The sequence below is a fragment of the Cyrtonyx montezumae genome, unplaced genomic scaffold (genome assembly GCF_038088225.1).
Source record: "Cyrtonyx montezumae isolate F1298 unplaced genomic scaffold, pur_monq_1.0 scaffold_8, whole genome shotgun sequence".
NCBI lineage: Eukaryota > Metazoa > Chordata > Aves > Galliformes > Odontophoridae > Cyrtonyx > Cyrtonyx montezumae.
The window spans coordinates 89,286,665-89,309,307 of record NW_027072089.1 but is presented as its reverse complement, the minus strand read 5'-3'; the positions used below and the strand labels follow the sequence as shown (position 1 = coordinate 89,309,307).

The 22,643-nt window shown below is 39.4% G+C and overlaps 1 protein-coding gene across 2 annotated transcripts in view; it reads left to right on the top strand.

Annotated features, from left to right (window-relative positions):
• The window catches only part of SLC66A2 (solute carrier family 66 member 2), a 54,949-nt gene that overhangs the window by 15,204 nt on the left and 17,102 nt on the right, over window positions 1-22,643 (top strand). Inside the window, exons 2-3 of one of the 2 annotated variants that reach the window (XM_065753061.1) lie at window positions 918-1,051; window positions 8,386-8,439. In XM_065753061.1, coding sequence (XP_065609133.1) covers window positions 918-1,051; window positions 8,386-8,439 — 188 coding nt within the window. The remainder of the gene's footprint in view (window positions 1-917; window positions 1,052-8,385; window positions 8,440-22,643) is intronic. The other variant, XM_065753062.1, reaches the window with a different exon arrangement.

Genomic DNA, 22,643 nt, shown 5'->3' with positions numbered 1-22,643 from the left:
ACTGGTGGAGATGGCTAAAATTTCATCAAGTAACCTGGAAAGAAGAGCTTGGAAGGTCGGCATTCCCTACTGGAACACCTCATTTTCATATGATAGAACCTTATGCAGTCACATAAGAGAAAGCCCTTCTGTAAAGACTGGCCACAGTACAAGTTTCTTTTCCTGCATTATTTGCAGGAGTGCTCAGTGTTCACTGCCGTAAGTTGTCTGTGACTAAAGGTAAAAGTAATTTTTTGTTTGGGGGGAAGAAGAGGAGGTAAGCATGCATGTTCAGTTTTAGCTTCTTTTGGGACTTATTTTTTCCTTGAGCTTTGGTGCATGTTAGAAATAAACTGATGATCTGTTTGGTGTGTTCTGCTGACCTGATCTTTTGACTCAGGTATCTAGAAGCAGACAGCATATAAGCCTTATCTTTGTCTTTTTCTTTCAGAAGATGTTATAGTAATCCTAGAAAATTATTTTCATTGCTTCACTTTAACAAAAAAAATTCTAGGTAAGTTTTGTACAAGTGTCTTTGTGAGATCAATGGACTATATATGGAGAGATCAAGTAACCGGTGTAAAGCATAGCATAATTCTCTAGTCTCCTTGTATCGCTTCAACCACTCATTGAGTCTGCTTGTAATTTCAAAATAATATTTGCTATTAGTTTCAAAAACAGTTAAGATCCTAGTTTCAGAGTTTCTAGCATCAGTCCTCGGAGGTGTTTTATCTAATAACTGTCTTACTTCAACAGGGGAATTGCAACTTCAGTGTGTGTGCATCTAGATTTAACTAGTGACTTCCTCAGCCTTTTGTAGCTGTTACAGGAGTAGCTAAAGCTTTCCTTTTTTTCAGGTGCTTAAGGGTGAAAGAATGAAAGTAACTGAATCTAAAATCAGTTATCTTTGAGATGTTTTATATCTTCTTGTTTTTTAGGTTTGGAAGGCGTTTTGAATCCCCTCTTCTGTGGCAAAGCATTATCATGATCATTACTATGTTACTGATGCTGAAACTGTGCACTGAAGTACGTGTGTCCAACGACCTAAACATAAAGCGGCGCTCTTTTTCAGGTTAGTGACAGATACTAGCTGTCATGAAGTGAGTCATATTGAAAACATATTACAATGTGTTTTGAACGAAAGTTCTTCCTGAACTGCTAACTCAGCAGTTTCTTGATTAATTAGTGTTTCACTAACTTATTGTTTGAAATCATTTCCTTCCAGATGACTATTTAAAGCTGCAATTTTATTTTAAATGGATCTTGGTTTACTCTGGAAATGGGTGTTCTGCTTAACATTTCAAATAATTCCCTAATATGTAGAGCTGAATTTCATATTGTTCTGCTAGCCTGGATATCTTCCCTTTTTTTTCTTTAAGATCCCGTTCTGTGTAATAAATTATTTTTTTAATTGTACATTCTGTCAAGTTCATAGGTTAAATCCTGATTGTATACTGTTACCTGAGCTCTTATTTGGAAGTTACTAACACTTGCTTTTGCACATAATCTATTTTCTGTTTATTAAATTACTGGCTGTCAACTGTCAAGGCTTGGCAAGTACATGCTGCTCAGACTAAGGGAAAAGAAAGCATCGTACTGGCTGTGGAAACAAGGGCATGTCACCTGGGGAGAATACAGGGATGCTGCCCAGTCTTAATGAAGGGGGGTTAGGAAAGCCAAGGCTCAGATGGAACTGAAGTTAGCAAGAGATGTTAGAAACAAGAAGGGATTCTTAGAGGAACATTGTCCAGGAGGGGCAGACAAAAGAGTGTACCTCCTTTGTTAAATGAGAAAGGAGAACTGACTACAACAGATATGGAGAAGACTGAGGTTCTGAATGAAGTGTTTACCTTGATCTTCATTGGTCAGACTCCTGTATTCTTGTATTTCTCACATCCATGAGCCTCTAGGTGGGAAGTGGAGGAGTAAATCCCTCCTCCCCCCTTGCTGTAAGGGCAGAGCAAGTCCAAGACCTCCTCATGAGGTTGAATGTATACAAGTCTATGGGGCCTGGTGACATGCATCCCAGTGTCCTAAAGGAGATGGCTTATGTGGTTGCTGAGCTGCTCTCCATCATATTTGAAAAGCTGGGGCTGTTGGGTGAAGTCTCTGGGGACTGGAAAAAAGGAAATGTTACTCCCATTTACAAGAAAGGGAGGAAGGAGGACTGGGGGAACTACAGGCTGGTGATCTGAGCTCACCTCTGTTCCTGGGAAGATCGTGGAAGATCATGTACCAGAAGATGTGTGAAGACACATGAAGGATGGGCAGGTGATCCAAGACAGTCAGCATGGTTTTACCAAGGGAAGCTTGTGTCTGACCAGTCTGGTGGCCTTCTATGAAAAATTAGCGATGTCAGTGGACAGAGGGAAGTCAGTTGTTGTTGTCTAGCTGGACTTGTGCAGGGCCTTATCTCTGAATTGGAGAGATACGGATATGAGGGGTAGACTATTTGGTGGATAAGGAATTGGTTGGAAGGCCATAGACAGAAGGTTACGGTGAATGTTATGTCCAGGTGGAGGCCAGTGTTGACTGGTGTCCCCCAGGGGTCTGTCTTGGTACTGGTGCTCTTCAACATCTTCATCAGTGACACTGATGATGGGTTTGAGTGCACTGATCTTAAGTTTCCCAATGACACCAAGCTGAATGGTGTGATTGACACATTAGAAGGAAAGGATGCTATCCTGAGGAATCTTGGCAAACTTGAAAGGTGGACCCCATGTGAACCTAATGAGGTTCAACATAGCAAAGCTCAAGTTTTTGCACTTGGGTCGGAGTAATCCCAGATATGTATACAGACTGGGAGAACAATTTATTGAGAGTAGCCTCCCAGAGAAGGACCTGGGGTCCTGGTGGATGGAAAACTGAACATAAGCGAGCAGCTTACAAGGCCAGTGGTATCCTGGGCTCCATCAGAAGAGGGGATGGTCAGCAGGGACAGAGAGGTCACTATCACCTCTCTATTCTGTCCTCCATCTGGAATACTGCATCTGGGTCTTGGGCCTTGTATGGGAACTGTTGAATCATGGCCTGAACCACTGATTGATCACCTGAGGCAAGCACTGAGTCAGCTGCAGGAACACAGGTGAAGGCAATTCAAATCCACCTCTCCCAGACCCCTTTAAGGGCTGACCACCACTAGGAAAGGATTTCTTGTTGGAGGTCCCTCCCCTGTGGTGTTCTTGGTGAGCCTTTCCTTATTTGCTTGGTTGTCTTTATACCATCTGGATAAGCCATTCAAAAATATACCACCTTCATTATTTTGTGTAGGTACTATTGTTTTGGGGTATTCAAGCTACAGGCCCCCAGTACAGGAAAGATGTTGGAGAGGGTCTAGAGGAGGGCCATGGAGATGATCAGAGGTCTGGAGCACCTCTCCTATGAGGACAGGCGGAGGGAGCTGAGCTTCTTCAGCTTGGAGAAGAGAAAGCTGCGAGGAGACCTGATTGCAGCCTTTGGGCATTTAAAAGGGGATTATAAAAAGGAGGGGAATCAACTTTTTTCTAGAGTAGACAGTGATAGGAAGAGAAGGGAGTACAAGGCAGAGTGTGGTTTTATGCTCAAGGAGGAAAGATTTAGATTGGCTGTTAAAGGGAAGCTCTGCCCAGAGAGGTTGTGGGTGTTCAAGATCAGGTTGTATGGGACTCTGAGCAGTCTGGTCGAATACCAGATCTGGAGGTTGGTGGGCCTGTCTGTAGCAGGGGGCTTGGAACTCGGAGATCTTAGAGATCCCTTCCAACCCAAGCCATTCTATGATCAAAACAGGAAGTGCTATCATATCATAGGTGGAAGATTGTCTTTTTGTACACCATTTCCTTGCTTTTTTTTAGTGTGGAATTTATGGGGAGTTGTCACTTTTTTATCTCGTTGTATTCTTTATGTAATCAAATGTTAGAAGGCCTTTTTTTCCCCCAGATGAGAAACATTAGTAGTTTGTTTCTTACAGAAAAAGATAGTGTTTTGTTTGACTTAGAGTTTTGTATCACAGCTTATTGCAAATGAGATCAGAATTAATATAATCAGTTTTTTGCTAGTTATTTTTCAATTGAGTATATGACTTATTCTCTCTTTTCTCCTTCCTTACTCCTTAATAATTGAGGGTATGATTCAGCTCCAGATATCTACAGCCTTCATTAGAATTCAGTATATACTGGCTGTGGAGTGGAGTAATTTATCTAGTAACTGAGGAAACTGCTTCCATCCCTGCTTACTACGGAATTTAGTGTGAAATTGTTAAGGTAAGTGAATTCATGTGGAACTGTAATGCAGTTCTTGAACACCAATTGTGTCTGCTAGTGTTAGTTTAGCAGGATGAATGACTTGCTCCTTTCAGCCCAGATTTAGCAGGAATTAAAATTTAAAATCCAGAGAGCATTTAGGTGAGAGAGATGTATGCTTTCTGCCTCTCAATACTAGCATTTCTTGAACTTGCAGGAAGGTTTCTCTCTTTGCCCTTTTACACGCTCTCTTGCAGTCTCTCCATCAGTAACCTTTGGACAAAAAGGGAGGCTATTCAGTTTTGTATACAGCTCTCTTCAAACAACTCTCCCTGAAAGACATACAATCTTCCAAAGGGTAATTAGTCTTTCCCTTGCCAGGTAATAGAGACTCCTCCAAGGTTCTGTTGTGTTATTTGGTCCTTCTTGAAACACAGCTTTTTACATTTAATTTCCTGGAGAGACTGTTTTTTGCCTACTTGTGGACCTTAGTTGTTATTCTTTGGAATATGCATCTTTCTATGAGACCAACTAAAACCGTTTTCTGAAGTGTAGTTGATTTTGATGGAAAAATTATCCCAAGGATCATCAGGCTAGACAAAACAGGCATGCTGAGGACTTTGACTCTCTGGTGACTATGATGTGATGTCTCAGAACAAGCATTTAACTGTTTTTAACGGTATGAAATTTCTTTCAAGGAAGGCAGAAAGTTGTGTTTGTATTTCAAACCTGGTATAGATAGGAGTGAGATCTGTGGTTCTAATCTTACTTCTTATCTTATCTTGCTAGTTTTATGGTGAGGCAGGCAAGCTGATAAATGTGTTCTTACTTTCTTTCCTCATAATTTACTGGATAGTGAGGAGCTTGAAGTCAGTGTTTGCCATGAACTTTATAGAATCCTGAGTGGAGGGCATACAGTTTCTCTATTATATCATTCTTCAATGTGACTGATCTGGAATTTAAATCTTTTCCTTCTTTTATTTCCAACTTCCACCTCAGTGTTTCTATTAGATAATCTAAAACATCTAGAAAGTGAAGTTGTTTTTTCTCCTTTTGTGTATTACTAGTAAATGCGTATTTCTTCCCTAGTCACATTAGTGTTTATCACTGATCTTGGTTTATGTGGGACTCTTCCATATTTTTCCATTTTTCTCACAGTAAGGTCACTTTATAATGGCTATTTCAAGACATTTTAAGCACGTTCTTTCTGGAGTGTTCAGGAGCAGCCTCCTTTAATCTTGACAAGCTTGTTCTGTATTTTCTAACCTGATTTGTGGAATCACTGTTTTACAATATGTTTCAGGCATAGGTCGGAACATAGACATAAATCTGTTCATTTACAGACTATCTGACATAGCGTGAAAAGTAGTCTCCTCTAGACTCTTTCTACTACTGCTTATTTCTTTTGGCTTCTTTATGAAGAGCTCATTGGGAAAACTCTGATCAGCTTAACTTCTCTCAGTTAAGAGGGCTGCTCTGGAAGTAATGCCTCTTATTTTGTTGTTTTGGACCACAATATCAAAAATGGATTTTGGTGGTATGGCAGATGTGCCTTCCTGCCAATATTCCATTACGCTGTTTTGCTGTGTGACTAATGGGAGAAGCAGGGCAGTCTGACAAAGTGATGTTTGACATGGAAGTGTGTATGAAATAGAGAAATTAATTGAATTCTTCATTGCTGAAAAGATTGCATCCATTGACATTCATCTGTGCTTTCTGTACGTTTCTGGAGACCAGACAGTGGAGTAGTGGATGGTGTGTTTCAGCAGTGGTAACAACAGTAATAGGTCACCTTTGCTGTTGCAGTTTTTTGAGCAGCTGAAAGCAGGCTCTTGTCTGTTGCTGGCAAAAGCACATAGCTAATAGTGACTGTTCTGAAAAACATTGTTCTGTAGCTAAGAATTTGAACTATAATCTTGTGTTGCTGAGAAATCTAACAAAGTAACTTGACACACGAATGAAATATGTCAAGCAGGTTTTATTACAGCGCTGGGTGCACAGAGGATCTCTCCACCAAACATGCACACCGAAGAGAGAAATGACTACACATTTGAAGGCATAACACATTAATATTTATCACATTACAAAGATATGGACAGAAATTCCAAAGTGAGTGACATCTCCGGTGGTCTTAGGATTAAAGCTAAAAGTAAATTCCCAGATATTAAGGGGATTACATTGTCGTCATCAGATCTGCCTCCTTATCTTCACATACTCCCCAACTGAGTTGCAAACAGCAATTCCACTTATCTTCTCTGGACCCTTCATTGTGTTGTAAACAACCACCCTACCCACCATTGTGTTGTCCTTATCTTCATGTGATCACCCCTGTACTGAGTTGCAAACAGCAACTCTTCAGCATTACTTGCATTTCTATGGTCCGTGTTTCCTCCTGAAGTTACCTGTTTGCTTAAGCTATGATGCCTTTAGATTCCTTTCAATTCCTTGATTCAAGTGCTATTGTGTTCTTTGTATCTGTTGTAGCTTACATAAAAAATAAATGAAGTGTTAGTTTCAGAGTGACCTACCTACTTCTCATTGACAAGATTCACCTTTCTCACTTCTAGTCTCATGAAACGAACAAGTTGTGTCAGAGCCTATCTTGTTCTGCTGCTGCTTTGGGTTTTTTTTCAGATGCGTAAACATATCATTCAACTACATGACTCGTGCTCTCTTCAGTCAGTACCTCTTTATTTGTACAACTGTTCTATTTTTAAACTTGACTGTGTAGTCTGTTCTTAACTGATCTGATTTGGAAAAAAAAAAAGCACACAATCCACACAAAATCTTAAAACCACCCCAGTGGTAGGACAGCATTCTCTCCTGTATAAGAATACTCTTGAAAGCTACTGTTAATGTGAAGAAGTCCTCAGATGGAATTAGTAGGCACGAATAATTCCTCATTCTCTTATATCTTTTATTTAACACCATTTTAAATCCAATTGGAATCTTTTACATGCAGATTTCCAGGCACTATTGTTGTGATAACGACAGTACTCCTTATTCATTGCTGTTTTGTTAGTGTCAGTGTGTCCATATTGATGGTGTGTTGTTATATGGTGTGTTGTTCGCCCAGTACAGAAAGATTCAGTAGTGGTTTCTTTTGTTAAAATATTTTTTCTTCAAAATTATGTATTATTTCTGGGGCATGATGGTGCTACCGTGGTATAGTCACCTACGTAGTGAAAAAATCTGCATGTTTTGACTCCAGAACCAAGACCTTTTCAGGACACGGGAGTACTCACATGTACAAACTGCTAAAAGCATTCAGTCACTCTCAAAAGCATTGGCAGGATGGGACTGAGACTTCATATACTTGAAGTGGCACCCAACCAAGAATCTTTTTCTTCCCCGGCTAAGGAAGCCTTCACTCTTTCTCTAATGAACATTCAATTCCAGTTATGTCTAAAGTGTTGTGACAGGTATTCAGCACTATATGCTGAAAACCAGCAAACAGCTTTTGTTTAAAAACAGACTTTTCAGCATTTCTTCTTTTCACAGTAGAGCCAAGGCTTCTCAAGTAGAACTTGTGATCTTCTGGAACGTTAAGATTTTTTTTTTCTGGTCATTTATTCAGTTCTGTCTTCGTTCTAGCTGCTTGTTGTCCCTGCTTTGTAAACTGTATCTTATTTTAGCACTTGGATCTCCTGAAGAGCACTGATACTACCACTGAAAAGCGCTCTTGCTGAATACATCATTTTTCACTTGCAGAGTTAAGGAGAGTGATAAAAAGGAGAATAATTGCAGTTGGGGTCTATTCCATCCTTGTTCATGTTATTAGCTTGAGACTTTCTGAAATTAGAGCAGAATTATCCACAGAAAGTAATGCAACTGTCTTAACTAATTAAACATGTACATTTATGCACTTCATGTTACTGGGGGAACAACTTGTTTTCTCTGATGACCTATTTTTCATTAAGTGAGAATTGTCTGTTTCTTTCCTTAGGTGAGTTGCTGTTGAGTTGTGCATTGAGACTCTTTTGGGCCTTCTCCTCAGCCCTATCTTAATATCACTGAGTGAGAGAGCCTTATAGAAAGCATGGAGACTAAAATTTGTCTGGTTTTGTTTTGGTTTTCGTATAAGTAAAATATACTGATTACATTTGAAGTAAAATATCCGTTGCTTCATATAATCATACAATTCTATTTTCCTTTCTTTTTTTTCTTCTCAACTTTTCTTTTTCTGTAGCTACAGATAGTAAAGATGAAGACATTAAAGCACCTCCCAAGAGATCTTACCTGGGTATGTACTGTACAAACCCACTCTGCATGAAGTTGTCATTCGAACTGCATATTTTGTGCTTTGCTATGGTTTTTTTCTGACCATTATTAGAAATGATTGTATGATCATTTCTATAGCAAATGTTTGTTTTTGTGACATACTAAAGCTTGGTGTGTGGTTTTGTTTTAATTTTCCCTTCTTTGCCTCTCTCTTTCATAGAGGAAAAGATGTTTTCAGCTCTGTTTCATAAATCAGTTTTTGATGACCAGTTGAATTCATTCCATTGTGTTTCTATATTTATATCTTTCTCCAAGTTATGAAAGCAAAGTACTGTATGATACAGGGATCCATGTCTTCAGAGTTGTATTTCTCCTCTTCCAACCTTAACTTTAAAGGAAACTAGGAAAATTACAGGAGTATCTTCCAGGTATCTTCCAGCATTGTTCAGAATGCTAGATGAGAAATTTCCTACAACATCTGATGTTCAGCCTACATGGTTGTGATGATTTATTTAGTGTCTACTTCTGTACTTACCAACAATCAGTTAAGGAATCTGTATCTAGCTTTGAGAAATTAAGAATAACATTAATCTGAGTACTTTCTTGAAAGCAAAAGTTCAACAATCTAAAGATTAAATAGACTCTCTTATAATTTAGATTTTATTCATCTTTTTGATTTCTCCTTTGAAATTTAGTGCCGAAATGTACCATGTATTGGTTTGATAGCAGTATTTTGCAAGGCACTTATTTTGTTTTTTTGATTCCTGGACTTGGTATCAGACTACTGTTTTGCTGTTTGTCCTAGCTTGTACCCATTTTCACTGGCTTGCAACACTAACCAATGGAATGTAAACTTTAAACAGTCCTATCCTTTTTGTGCCTATCTTCCTGTTATTTTTTTACTAGTATTCAGCAGTTCTCTATTTACAGTGGCAGAGTTAGAAACGGTTGATTACAGATATGATAAAGCATTTTGAACAATCTATTTAAATTGGTTAAAATTAAACAGAAATAAGTAACTTAATGTGACCTCTTAAAAAACCACCCACATAGAAATGAGTAAAGTTGTTTAAAAAAAAAACTTGATGGTCCAAATGCTTTAAAAGTTTGTTAGTAGTTAGAGTTATGGTGGTTTTTTTTTCCTACTTAAACCTCTGAAGCATTGTTAGTTTCATGCTACTCAATCAAGGGAAGGGATTGTTCTGTACTGATGCAGCCTCATGCAACCTCACCTTGAGCACTAAATTAAGTTTTGGGGCTACAATATGAGACAGACATAAAACTGTTAAGGAGAATCTAAAGGAGAGCTATGAAGATGGTGAAGGGTCTAGAGGACAGAAGCATATGAAGAGCAGCTGAAGTCCCTTGGTTTGTTCTGCCTGGAGGCATCATGGTGGCTATACAGCTTCCTCACTAGGGGAGCAGAAGAGCAGGTGCTGATCTCCTCTCTCTGGTGACCAGTAATAGAATCTGAGGGAATGGTGTGGAGCTGTGTCAGAGGAGGGTCAGATTGGATGTTAGGAAAAGGCTTTTCACTGAGAGGGTGTTTGGGTACTGAAACAGACTCAACCGTGGCAGTGATTGTAGAACCAAACTTGTAAGAGTTCAATAATTGGTCAGTGCTCTCAGATATATGGTTGGATTTGTAGGTGGTCCATTGTGTAGCCAGGAGCTGCGCTTGATAATCTTTGTGGGTCTATTCTAACTCAGAACAGTCAGTGATTTGCTGCTTTGAGGTTTAATAATGAGTTGGAAAATCTGCTCTCCCTTTTAATGGGATAATTCTCACTGGTGCAAACAGTTGAGAAGTTTTGATGTGTTTGTATATAATGTGCATGCAGAAGTATATCCTGGTGGTTTAATGAATGCTTTACGTCATAGCATAAGTCATGCCTTTGTTGGCAGAGCATTTAACTGAGGGAGTGATATCCTTGAATTAGTACTGTACTGCCCCCTCTCTGTGTCCCAGTTTCAGCCCAGGTAGTGCCAGTTGCACACTGATGTTTGGTTGCAAGATGGGTGTGTGCCCAGGGCTGGGCCAGGCCCCTCAATTAGATAAAGTGACTATTGTGATGGTGTGGGGCAGGAAGCTGGCCACACATCAGTCTGAGCAAGGCCTCATGTAACCCACCATCTGCAGGTTGGGTATGCCTGGTCAAGAGGGTATGACAGGCAGGTAGGCTCAGCACTGTGTTTCTGATGTCTTAACAGATCTGGCTTCCAGTGCCTTTTGTTTGTCCCTTTAGCACTACCTGTGAAGTTTCATGCAGCTCAGTTGTTTGTAGTTTTGCAGAAGGAAGACAACTTGAACAGGTTCTGTTGAGAAAACTGTGACTATGAAAACACTGCTTCTGGCATGAGTACTATGTTTAGTCTGTGTTTTGGTGAAGAATTAAACCTGTGAATAAAGTCTAAATTTTGCTTGTGTTGTATTGTAGCTGGAGTAAGAAAAGCAACTTTTAGCCACATGGGGGTGCACTTGGGTTTCTAAATCTTGAGCAAAGCCCAAAATGAACCTGTGAGAGACTCACTCTTCTTTCAGGTCTGTTCTGCTAGCTGTAAAAACAGTGAGTAAACAAATTTTGAGAAATCTTTTTTCTTATGGTGGGATGCAGACTAATTAGTTAAACACAATGTTGGTGATGAAATATCTGCATGATCAGGGGACAAGTATATTCTTTGTGAACATTTCAGATCAGAGAATGCATGCTGCAAAGCTCCTGCTTCAGAGTGATAGTGAGATGTGAGAAATTTTTCAGATTGCCTACATCTTGAGCATGCCACGGCTTCTACACACTTGATCAGTTTTAGATCAGAAATGTGAGATTTGTTCTTTAAACAGGATCACTGGATAATTTGGCTTGGAAGGGACATCTGTGGTTATCTGGTACAGGTCCAATTAGATGAGCTTGCTCAGGCTCGTCCAGGTGAATTTTGAGTATGTCCAAAGATATGGATTCCATAACCTTCCTGGCACCAAGGTCTGTCTTTTTTCTCATTGAATCATACAGTGCATTGAGTTGGAAAAGAAATAACAATAATAATACTCCTAGTAAATGGAACTGTATGTGGGGATGACAGTCCAGGTATCTCCTAATTGTTACACTCGGCCTAACCTTTCTTTCCACTACATTTTATGTCCTCTATGTCTTATTGTTCTGTCATTTAAAGTGCACTGGGAATCATAGAATCACTCAGGTTGGAAAAGACCTTAAAGTCCAACCACAACCCAACCATACTACCCTAACTCTTAACAACCCTCTGCTAAATCGTGTCCCTGAGCACCGCATCAAAACGGTCACCACATCCAGGGATGGTGACTCAACCCACCTCTCTGGGGGGCCTATTCCAGTGCTTAATAACACTTTCTGTAAAGAAGTGTTTCTTGATATCTAACATAAACTTACACTGGTGCAACTTAAGGCCATTTCCCCTCATTCTGTCACCAGTGAGAAGACACCAACCCTGCTCTCGCTGTAAGCACCTTTCAAATACTGGAAGAGAGCTTCCTCTTCCCCAGACTAAACAGCCCCAAGTCCTTCAGTCTCTCTTCATAGGGCATATTCTTCAAGCCCCTCACAGGCCTTGTTGCCCTTCTTTGGACCTGCTCTAGCACCTCAGTGTCCTTTTGTACTGAGCTGCCCAAAACTGAATGTAGTACTCAAAGCGAGGCCTCACCAGTGCCAAGTAGCAGGGGCAGGATTACTTCCCTAGTCCTGCTCACCACACTGTGAGTGATGATGCAAGCCAGGATGCTATTGGCCGCCTTGGACACCTAGGCACACTGCTGGCTTGTGTTCAGCCAACTGTGCATCAGTACACTGAGGTCCCTTTCCATCAGGCAGCTTTCCAGCCACTCCTACCCAGCCTGTAGGGTTGCCTGGGGTTGTTGTGATCAAAATGTAGGACCTGACACATGGCCTTATTAAAACTCATGCAGTTAACCCTGGCCCATTGCCTCGGTATATCCAGGTCCCTCTATAGTGCTCTAATCCCCTCAGGCAGGTCAATACTCCCTCCCAACTTGATGTCATCTGCAAACTTACTGAGGGTGCACTCAATCCCCTCATCAAGATTGTTAATAAAGATGTTAAATAGAAGCAGCCCCAGTACTGAGCCCTGGAGGATGCTGCTTGTGACTGGCTGCCAACTGGATTTAACTCTACTGACCACAATTCTTTGGGCCTAGCTGTCCAGCCAGTGTTTCACCCAGTGGAGCATATGCCCATCCAAATTGTAGGCAGCCAGCTTTTCCACGAGAATGTTGTGGGGGGCAGTGTAAAAGGCTTTACTGAAGTTCAGGTAGACCACATCAACAGCCTTACATTCATGTTATGAATGTGAAGTTAGTAGTTTCTACTAAGCTAGAAATAAGGAATGTATTTAATAAGACAACATTTCAGAGATGACTTTAATTATAAATGAAGACGTTAATGTACTATTTCCTCATGCTGGATATTGAAAGACACATATTACTGAAGCACCAGTGCTTTGCTTTTTTTTCATTACTGTATCAAGGGATAACAAAGCAGTATCTTCTGAATTTAGACCAGAGTAACAGAATTGCAAGAGTGAGAGAGACTTCTAGTGATGCTAGACTCCAACCTCCATCCTAAAGCAGGTTCCCTACAATAGGTCACACAGGTAGATGTCCAGATGGGTCTTGAAGATCTCCAGAGGAGACTCCACAACTTCTTTGGACAGCCTGTTTCAAGAGCTCTGTCATGCTTATCACAAAAAATCATTACCTTGAGTTCATACTGTGTTAGCATAAGAGTAGTTTCACCTACTATTTTAAATTTAGTGTTTATACATTTCATGGTCACAACAATGCAGATCAGAGGTACTATACTCCAGAAATGTGCTTTTCCCTATGGTCAATACTGTGTGATCTGTGACTATGCAGATAATGAAAAATTGCTTTCATATCTCTTGACTTCTGTGTAATAGATTTTACTGCAAAAGAAAGGGCATTTCATATGTCATGCTTTCAGCCCGTAATGCACTATACTGGTGATCCTTGAATATAAACAATTAGGAATAGCTTTATTCTCCTGAAAGATTCCCACCTTCCCCCACAGTATGTTCCCAGTTCATAAACAGTGATTCTCACCTAAGATAGGCCTACTGGAAAAGAACTGTCAAGCCTTAGACTGATGTTCACAAGTGAAAAACAAAATTAAGAAAAAAAAATACATAGTGCAGTGCACTCCAAGTTAGCCAGTTACCTTGGGCTGTTAGCTTTTGGGAGTAGATGATGGAGATTGTATTTTCTGCCTGAGGTCTGAAATGGGAAAACTAAGCAGCAGCACATAGGTGGTATATATGCCATGTGACTGGTAAACAAGGATGAATCAGGGCAGGAGGTTGAGTTGCTTCTTTTTTCTTGTGTGTTCTTGGTCTGTTGTTGGCATCAGAAAAATGTGTGCAGTCAGCTCTGTTTTGCTTTCACCTTCATTTAGTCTGGGATTGCTTCTGCCCTTAGTGCTTCAGACTCAACATGGAGAAACATGTTTCAGTTTTTCACATTTAAAAAAAAGCTCCTGGCTCTCCTGTGTTTCTACCCCTGACTCCTGTGTCAAATGCAGAGGCTGAAGACAAGCCTGTTTATCTCCGCTGATTGCAAAAGGCCTGAATTGCTAGCTCAGACTCATCAACTGGACTTAATTTAGATTGCTCAGGCTTGCTAGGATGAGAACTGCACTCCATGGTGTTGAGGATCTGCAATGCATCATATAAAACTTACCCTTCTCTGTTACAAAGGTTTGCTTGCTAGTTTTCTGAGACTGTAAATTCAGAGTAGTCCTTATTAATGTAGATTTTTTGAGCCTTTTTTTTTTTTATGAACCTGCAGGCACAGGTATGTTGAAGAACAGAAGCCAGAACAAATGCCTATTTGGTGCAATACCAAATTGTCGCTTTTAATGTTGGTAAATTCACAGGTTGTCTGAAGAGCAATTTACCAATGCTGATGAGGAAAAAAATTGCTTATGAATTATTCCTAGGCACTACTGCTGAATATTGGAGAGAGAGGCATTGTTTTGGAGAATAGCATACAGCTAGACATTCCTTGCAAGGGCTCCTTGGGTTTGCTGCAGCAGCACAGGCTTAGCACAAATAACTAAACTAGTTGCATTTTCAACACTATAAGAAATCTGTTTCTTCTGAATTTAGTGTTTTAAACGTCTTCTTTCTATGCCCACGCTTTGTCTCATCTTCACTAGGAGATGATAGTCAACTTTTAAGGAAAGCCAATATGTTATCTCACTTCCCTCTTGGCATGATACTTCAATACATCATAAATAAAATATATTAGAAGAGATGATTGTGGTAAATGCTAAAACAAATAATTTAAACTTGTAGCAATAAATATTTTCAAGAGATGTGTTTAAAAGAAAAAAGTCCAAATTATTGTTGAAGTTGGCATATAGAAATGAAGAGCACTTTATTGTGTCTGGAATGAAGAGCTAGCCCATTTCTTTCATGATTAAATAGATGCAAGGTTTCCCATCCTAGCCTGTGATGTGACCAGCAGTGCTGGCTTAAACAGCTGCTTGTTCCAGGCCATAGCTTGAACTCCTATAGAATTAAGCAGGACTTTGTGACAGTGGAGACAGGATGAGGGGAGAAAGATTTCTTTGGAAGTTATATATTGCTGAATGCACTTTGGAGCCTTTATCCATTCAAGCAGGTGTTTTCTTTTATTGCGTTAGAAATACATTAGATGGTCATGTATGAGATTATTTTTATTTGCAGCTTTATCAAATTCCCTTTGTTTCAAAATCATTTCAAGTTAAAATGTGGAATAACAAAAATATAAACAAACTGCAGCATACTGCATTTTTTTGTAGAAACTTAAAAAAAAAAGTGGATCTATTTTTAGATAAACTTTAGTAAGCTTTACTTTTCTGACCATCCCATCCGTCTGTGCTCTCAGTCGTTATTCAAAGACAGAGGAAAGTAGATGATAATTCATCTCTTATTGTTTCCTGCTGTTTGAATAAATGAAAGATTTTTACTGAGCTAAACTGAAGAAGTATAAAAATTGTTTTTGTAGAAGCAAATAAAGCCTTCTAAGCTCTGCTTCCAGTGAAGTAGCCAGAAATTATTTAGGTTTAGTATTTGACACTCAAAACCTACGTAGTAGATGTGCAGCTATTTAAATAATAGATTGGTAAACATAGGCCTCAGTAAGCGTGCATAATCATATTTTAAATTTTTAATTAGTTCTGTTCTTCTGAGATGTTTTTAATGCTTAAATTTCTTTTTATCTTGTTACTAAAATAATTATGTACACTGCGTGAGAAGATGATAATACTGAGTGAGGTTGGGGAAAAAAGGACGTTCATGAAAAGGTAATGCCTTGTATCCTCTTGAATCAGCAAGAGATAAGGTATAATTTTTTTCTGCAAATCATGAATTTATAGTGAATTTATAGTCAGGACATATGCAGCCAGTTCCTTTGATTGCTAGTAATGAGTACGTGACCAGTCTTCCTGATATTCTGAATGCTTCCTTTCAATATGCATTTATTACGTGCCCTGCTTTCTCTTTGCTCTGCTCTATGGTCGATATGTATTATGTCCATTGCATCAGGATCCTATATTACCTCCTATGGGCAGGGGAAAAAATCCCAAACACAGAGTTCAGTTTTGACTGATTTATTTTTACTTAAATTATACAGTCATTGTTCAACTTGTGTAATCCCATAGACGTAGCTGGTGTTGAAAGTCTTGAGAGGCTGAGGTTAGATGATCTTTAATGTCCTTTCCAATCCATTCTGTGAATGATTCTTTACTCTCTCACCCCTGTTTTTTTAGCTCATTAATGCTAAACACTAAAACTTGAAATGACTCCTTGCATATGTTGAAGCTTTACATCACTGCCTTCCTCCAGTCTTTGCACTCTGTAGCTTATAAAAATCAAAGGAGTTATTTTCAGGAATTTTCTTTTGCTTTAAATTCTTTACTGTGTCTTCAGAGCCACTATTTACTCCCTTAGGCCTCTCTTCATTCCTTGGTGGGAGTAGAATGTAAGTAGAACATGTAACTGTACATTCAGGGAATAGAGCAAACCTCATGTCAGAATGACTAAAGATAGTCTTATGCACAAGTTCTTCATTACATTTCTGTGTGCAGTAGATTGAACAGTTCTTTGACATCTGCTGCATGCAGAAATGTAATGAGTTACTCATGGATATGCCTACTGTTCAGTACTTGATCATTTATGGTTCATCTGTTGTTTTTCTTCGTATTATCTGCACTTCTGGTTAGCATACATGTCAAGGACGTGGCAAAGGAGGGCAGAACCCTGCATTGTCTGGCAAGGAGAGCCAAGGGCTGTACCCTGTGGTGGCAGTCATCCAATTGGTTTACTTCTTGTTTTGCTTTGGGTTTGTGGGTTTTTTTTAACAAACAAACAAAAAAAAACCTGGTTATATTTATAAAGGGATATAACAGTTAAAATCTTTTGCCTCCAGCAGCAGTTGGGTGCCAACCTGCTGGCAGCAAGGTCAGCTTTAGTTTTTCCTGATGGTCCTTCCTTCCTTGTGCACACCCAGCTCCCCCCCCCCCCCCCCCGCCCCCTTCCCCCACTTATCTTGCTACCTCAGTTATTACTGACAAAACAGTTTCTGGGAGTATGTTTTGGACTAAATATGGGAATGAATCTGGCTGAAGTTGCAGGCTTTTTTTTTTTCTATTAGATGTAGAATTTTGAAAAAGACAAAAACTCACATTCTGTGGCTTCAATTGGCAGGGATTTAAACAGTCCTGTCATAGCTTGAGGGGGAATGAGAGTGGCTTGTACTTCTCCTTGAAACATAAGCAGCTTGTGAGTGCATTACCTCTACTGTTGTCAAAGTAACAGACAATTAAATCTACTACTATTAGCTTTCTTTGCAGATCCTGAAAGTGCCTTGAGTAATGGATCATAAACTGCAGACAGACATAGGTTGTTTGAAAACTGGTATTCAGAAATGCATCTTGTGTAACAACCAGTACTCATGTCGAGGCAGGGATTAATCTATGGTCTAACTGAGAAGTTATATGGGAAGTTCTGTTTCAGGGTAGCTCTGTTTCACTTGGCTCCTCTAGTAACAAGTGCTGTAATCATTAAGGCAGGCTGTAAGTACTCAAGTGAAGCTCTGTACAAGTCTCCTTCCCTATAAATTCTTCCTGCTAATGCGGTGAAGTCATTTGTGTGGAGGTTATTCCTGTTTGGTCAGTGTATGTGGTAATATAGGTGCATGCGTACATGTTGTAAATAGAATATATTTTGGCTTAAAGGTGTGAGAGAGCACTGCAGGTTATGTGAGTTCTGGAAAATCTTCCACTACCAGGACAGTCCTTGTATTTTACCTTTCCTCAGAAAGCCATATGGAGGATAAAATTATTCTCTGCTTCATATATCTGGAAAACTATTTTTGTTTTCCCCCAAAGTGGACTGGTTCCACAGTCAGCTTTGCAAATGTCAGTATGCTTAAGCTATGTATAGCAAATGTAGCAAATAATAAATATTATTTGAGATTTTTCTGCTAGTGCTGGCGAAAAATTGATGAATTGATTGTTGGAGATGAACATTGTTGCTGACAGATGGTCATATGTTAACAAACACAGATATAGATTCATTCAATGAATGTTTGATCACTGTTGTTCATCTGTAAAGGGCAGGATTTATGCTTAAAAGAGACAGCGTTTCCTGGCCTCAACGTGTCTTGTGACTGGTCCAGATGGTCCAGTAGGATGCAGAAGAGCCATTGCTGAAGGTGCTTATTTTGAGTCAGAGAGGATAAACACTTGAAAAATTTTCCAAATCCCATCTGTATGTTTGCCTCTCTTCCATCTCACCCAGACTTTCCAGCGTCTTACTTTTGTTCCTGTGTAGAGCAGAAATCCAGAAGAATTCTTTTTTCAGAATGGAATTCTTGTTTACCAGCCTACAGTTTTATTCTTAATTACAGTTGATACTTGAAAAGAAATCCTATGGAGAATATTGTGCAATCGTTATAAGGTATTAGCATTTTGTAAAGCAGTTTTGAGTTTAAAGAAAATGACTGACATTGTCTGGACAGGAGAGAGTCAAATGAAAAAAGAGCAGAAAGCTCCCTATACTTCATGCATGCTTATCATAATTTTAAACCGAAAATATTGATACTGAAAATAGGCTTTTCTGAGGTTAACTTGAGTAACTGCTGAAAAACGTTTAGCAGGCCACATGACATTTCAGCAAAGGAAGCAGCTGCACAGTGCATTACTGTTTGGATACTAAATTAGTAGGGCCAGTTTGAGGGCTTGTCTTGCCTCATGATGAGTTACCTAGGAAACAAGGACTAAACTTCAAAAAAAAAAAAGAAAAAAGCCCTGAAGAGCGTAGGAGTTGATATCTTTAGGAATACTGTTTAGCTTTGTGTTGTATATATACTTAAGATACGTATATGCATTCCTGACTGAAGCATCTGGAAAAGAAAGTTTTCTTTTTGTAGTGTCTTCATGGTAGAGAAAATAGGACCTCTGATAGGTCAAACCCAAAGAGAGTTAAAAATAAGAGAGAGAATTTATCTTCATGCAATTAGTGGCTCTTTTCGCTTTTTCTATGGGAACATGCAGTTCAAAAACACAGTATATCTGTTACTTCCGGAGTTGCTGGGGGGTAATTTGTTATATTATCTGTGCAACCTGGTGCTATAATCTCTGGTATTGTGATATCTGAGGCAGCCTGCATTTGGGCTAATGCATACCTTGGTTTTGTAGTATTTAGAATTATTTGTATTTACCTAATTGTAGTCTTTGCATAGAGTATAATTATGATGAATACACTTTGAAAAAAGAGTACTATAACATTGGAAACGGACTTAGATTTCAAAGAATAAGCTACAGTTCTGTTCAAAATAAATAAAACTTTTCACAGAGAGTTTATAAATCCAGCTACAAGAATGTGGAGCTGAGAAAATCTGCTCTGTAGTACTCAGGTGATTCCAGTTTAGAAAGAAGTCTTTTGTCTGGAGGCCATTGTGTACAGCTTAATAGGATTGTGAGTCATAGCTTCAATAAACCATGCTGAGGATATTGTGAAATACTGTTGAAATGACTGTAAAATCAGTAACTTGCTGCTGTGTGTTCTTGCTGTAACATCTACATCGTCCCTGCTCAGCTTACAGTCTGAAAAAGAAGCTAGTTTATATAGTTAGCATAGTATCTGGCCAAAAGAAGAGTTTGAGCGTGGCAGTGCTGCCTTCATTGTTAGCATATTTGAGAGCAAAGGCCTGATTTCAGAGCTGTGCCTACAGGTGAATGATCGGGGGGGGGGGGGGGCGGGGGGGGGGGCGGTGTATTTTTTTAGTTTGACTTGCTGTGGGTTTTTTGATGCTCTTGACCAGGATGTGAGCAGAATCAGGAACGTTTGCTGTCCAGAGCCACTTCTGCTGAGGTGCTCCCTGGGCTTCCCGTCTTCCTTGCCTTGATGTTCCTCGAGACTCCTCCTGAAGTTTATGCTTTCACTGTCTCATGGTTTATAAGGCTGTTCATGCCCCTTTCACTCCAACTTTCAAATACATAGCTTGTTTTCCACAGCACTAATCAGTTTACCACTACCACATTTCAATGGCTTTCCAAACTATATGATTCATCTAATTATTAAGCTGTCTTCTGCTGTCAGTCATCTTGTAAGTCAGCTAATAGCTGCTTTGTCCAGCTTTTGTGATGATTTCATGGAGATAGCAAAGGATATGAAGGTAGTGAAGGATGGTTGGTGTACTGGAGTAGATAGAAGAGAGTTGCCTTCTGTACTGAGCAGACTGCACAAATAGCAGTAATACAGTAGATAACTACAGTGCTAATGTGTCTGAGAAGGCTAATCATGGTGGAAATGCAGTTTTATACTTAGAGGTATGTTGTGCTGAGGAACAATAGGGAAAGTGAGTGAGAACCTCAGAGGTGGGGGCCAGTGCTGGAAGAGAATAAGGCAGATATTATCTCACTGTTGTGTAGGTGGGTTTTTTTGTTTTGTTTTGTTTTTTTTTTTTTGAGGAGATGAGCTTGATAAAGCAAAATGGATATCTAGCATAAGAGATTATAAAAGATTATATTGATGACTCCACATAAAATGAAGTGAAGAGAAATAAGCTGAGTAGTTGCTTTCAAAGGAAATAAAAAATAGATGTAATTAAATGACGATAATTTGTTTTATAGAGGCTGGGGTGTTATTTTCAGAAGGTTTAAGACTCTCTGGGTTATTTCATTTCTGAAGAGGAAAAAGAGACAGTGTTTGGGTACCAGTGTCCAAGTTAAAAGGGGCTGTAGGACAGGAATGTTGTAAGATTGACATGTGAAGAGAGGGTTGAACACTGTGGTGGCAGGGCTGTGCAGACACTTAAAAATATATAGGTATGCAGAAATTCCCAAATTAGAGGCCTGAAGGAATGAAGAGAGAAAGCACTGACAGTAGTATCTTCATCAAGATGGAAGATTGCTTAATTTTTTTTTTTTTTTTTGAAAATGAGGAGGTTTGGATTAGAGACAGAAGTTCTTGGTGCTAAATTCTCATTTACTCTCTTCGGTAAGTGAAAGATAGCAAGTTCCTCTTCAGTTCCAGTGAATGTGAAAGACACACTGGCTTCACACAGCAAGTTAAAGATTTCTATCATTTCTTCAAAAAATGAAAAAAAAAATCTAAATTAATCAGTTTTCACATTCTGCTGCTAAATCCTTTTGTCTTTCTGAAAGAAGAAAGTGCCTAGCTGGATGCACAGCTGATTAGAAGTTATGTACTGCCCAGCAGGAGCCATTCAAAACCTTCCAACTCTTATAATTCCAGTTATTTCCTGGGTGCCTAGTGAGGTACGCATGAATTTCAGAAGGGAGATGGGAGAAACTCACCAGCAGGTTGGGAGCTGTTGGGAATAGGCAAGGTGAGAGGTGCTAACCCATGGGTGTCCAACCTGTTTGGCTTTTCTGGGCTGTATTGAATGAAGGGCTGGAATTGGTTTAGGGCTGGATTTACAAAGGTTGCTCTGAAAGTAGTGCCTCCTATAATTGTTTTCATGGAAACTGCATCAGATTCGAATGTCACAGTAACAGTACTTAATAGAACAAATTCTCAGCTGCAGAACACTTTTTCAACACAGTCAGCAACATTAGCTGTGCATTTTCACCGGCCATGAACAAGTGCTTGCATGCAACGCTTCTAACAGTCTGTGCCAAAAGAGGTAATGTGCTGTCGCCACTGATGAAACATACCACCCGCTGCTTTATTGTGCTCACATCTGCTGTTGGCTCTCCCTTAGTGTTCAGCAAGCATCAGTGGATGTCAGTGGTTGCAATTTTTTCAGCACAGAAGAATTCATTTCCACACCTCTGCTCTATACGTACCTCCAAGTTAGTTGCCATTTTGACAGGAAGGTTCAAACTCTACTGCAATACCACTGTCATCTGTCTCTGACATTGTAGGCCAATATAATAAAATAGAAGGCGTTACTTTCAGAGCAGCCCTTGTAAAATATAAAATATGGTTAATGCATATAAACAACAAAACTTATTTTTATATGTGTTAAGAAAAAAGCATTAAAAATTAGCAACAAAAACATAAAACTAGTGGGATATGCAAACTTGTTTTTGTGCAACTAACACGTGAGGCTGGTTTGATGGCAGTAGTTGCCATTCTTAGCTTTCAAGCTGTTCATCACATCTTTGATGAAATTTTACTCTTCCTGTGCTTTATCCTTGAAAACAGTTGTTCACAAATGTGTGTTCTGCCAAGATGTGATGGTAAAGCAAGGGCAATTTCTCTCTGGTAAGATAGGTCTTGTAAAAGTATGATAAGAGACCTGATCAAGTATTTTATTTCAACTTTATACTGTAATTTTGTGTGAAATTTCACAAGACATGTGTTTATGTCATGTAAAAATTGAGTCTCAAATCTACCAGAAAAATCGATGATTTTTTTGTCCATCTTGACACTTTATTTTCAAATTCATTTATCAAAGGAGAAGGCGCAGCTACATGTTTTTCTGTTCACAGGACTGCATTTAACCAGTGCATCAAAATGTGTAAAATTATTTGCCACAACTTGAGTAAGCACTGCATCCTCCCTGTGCCCTGGTTTCAGCCCAGATAGGGTCAAGAGCATAGTGATGTTTGGTTATTGGTAAGTGATGGTGTTGTGCCTAGGGTAGTGTGATGGTGTGGTGCTGGGGGCATGCTGCATTTTGAACTGTGTCAGACAGTGTAT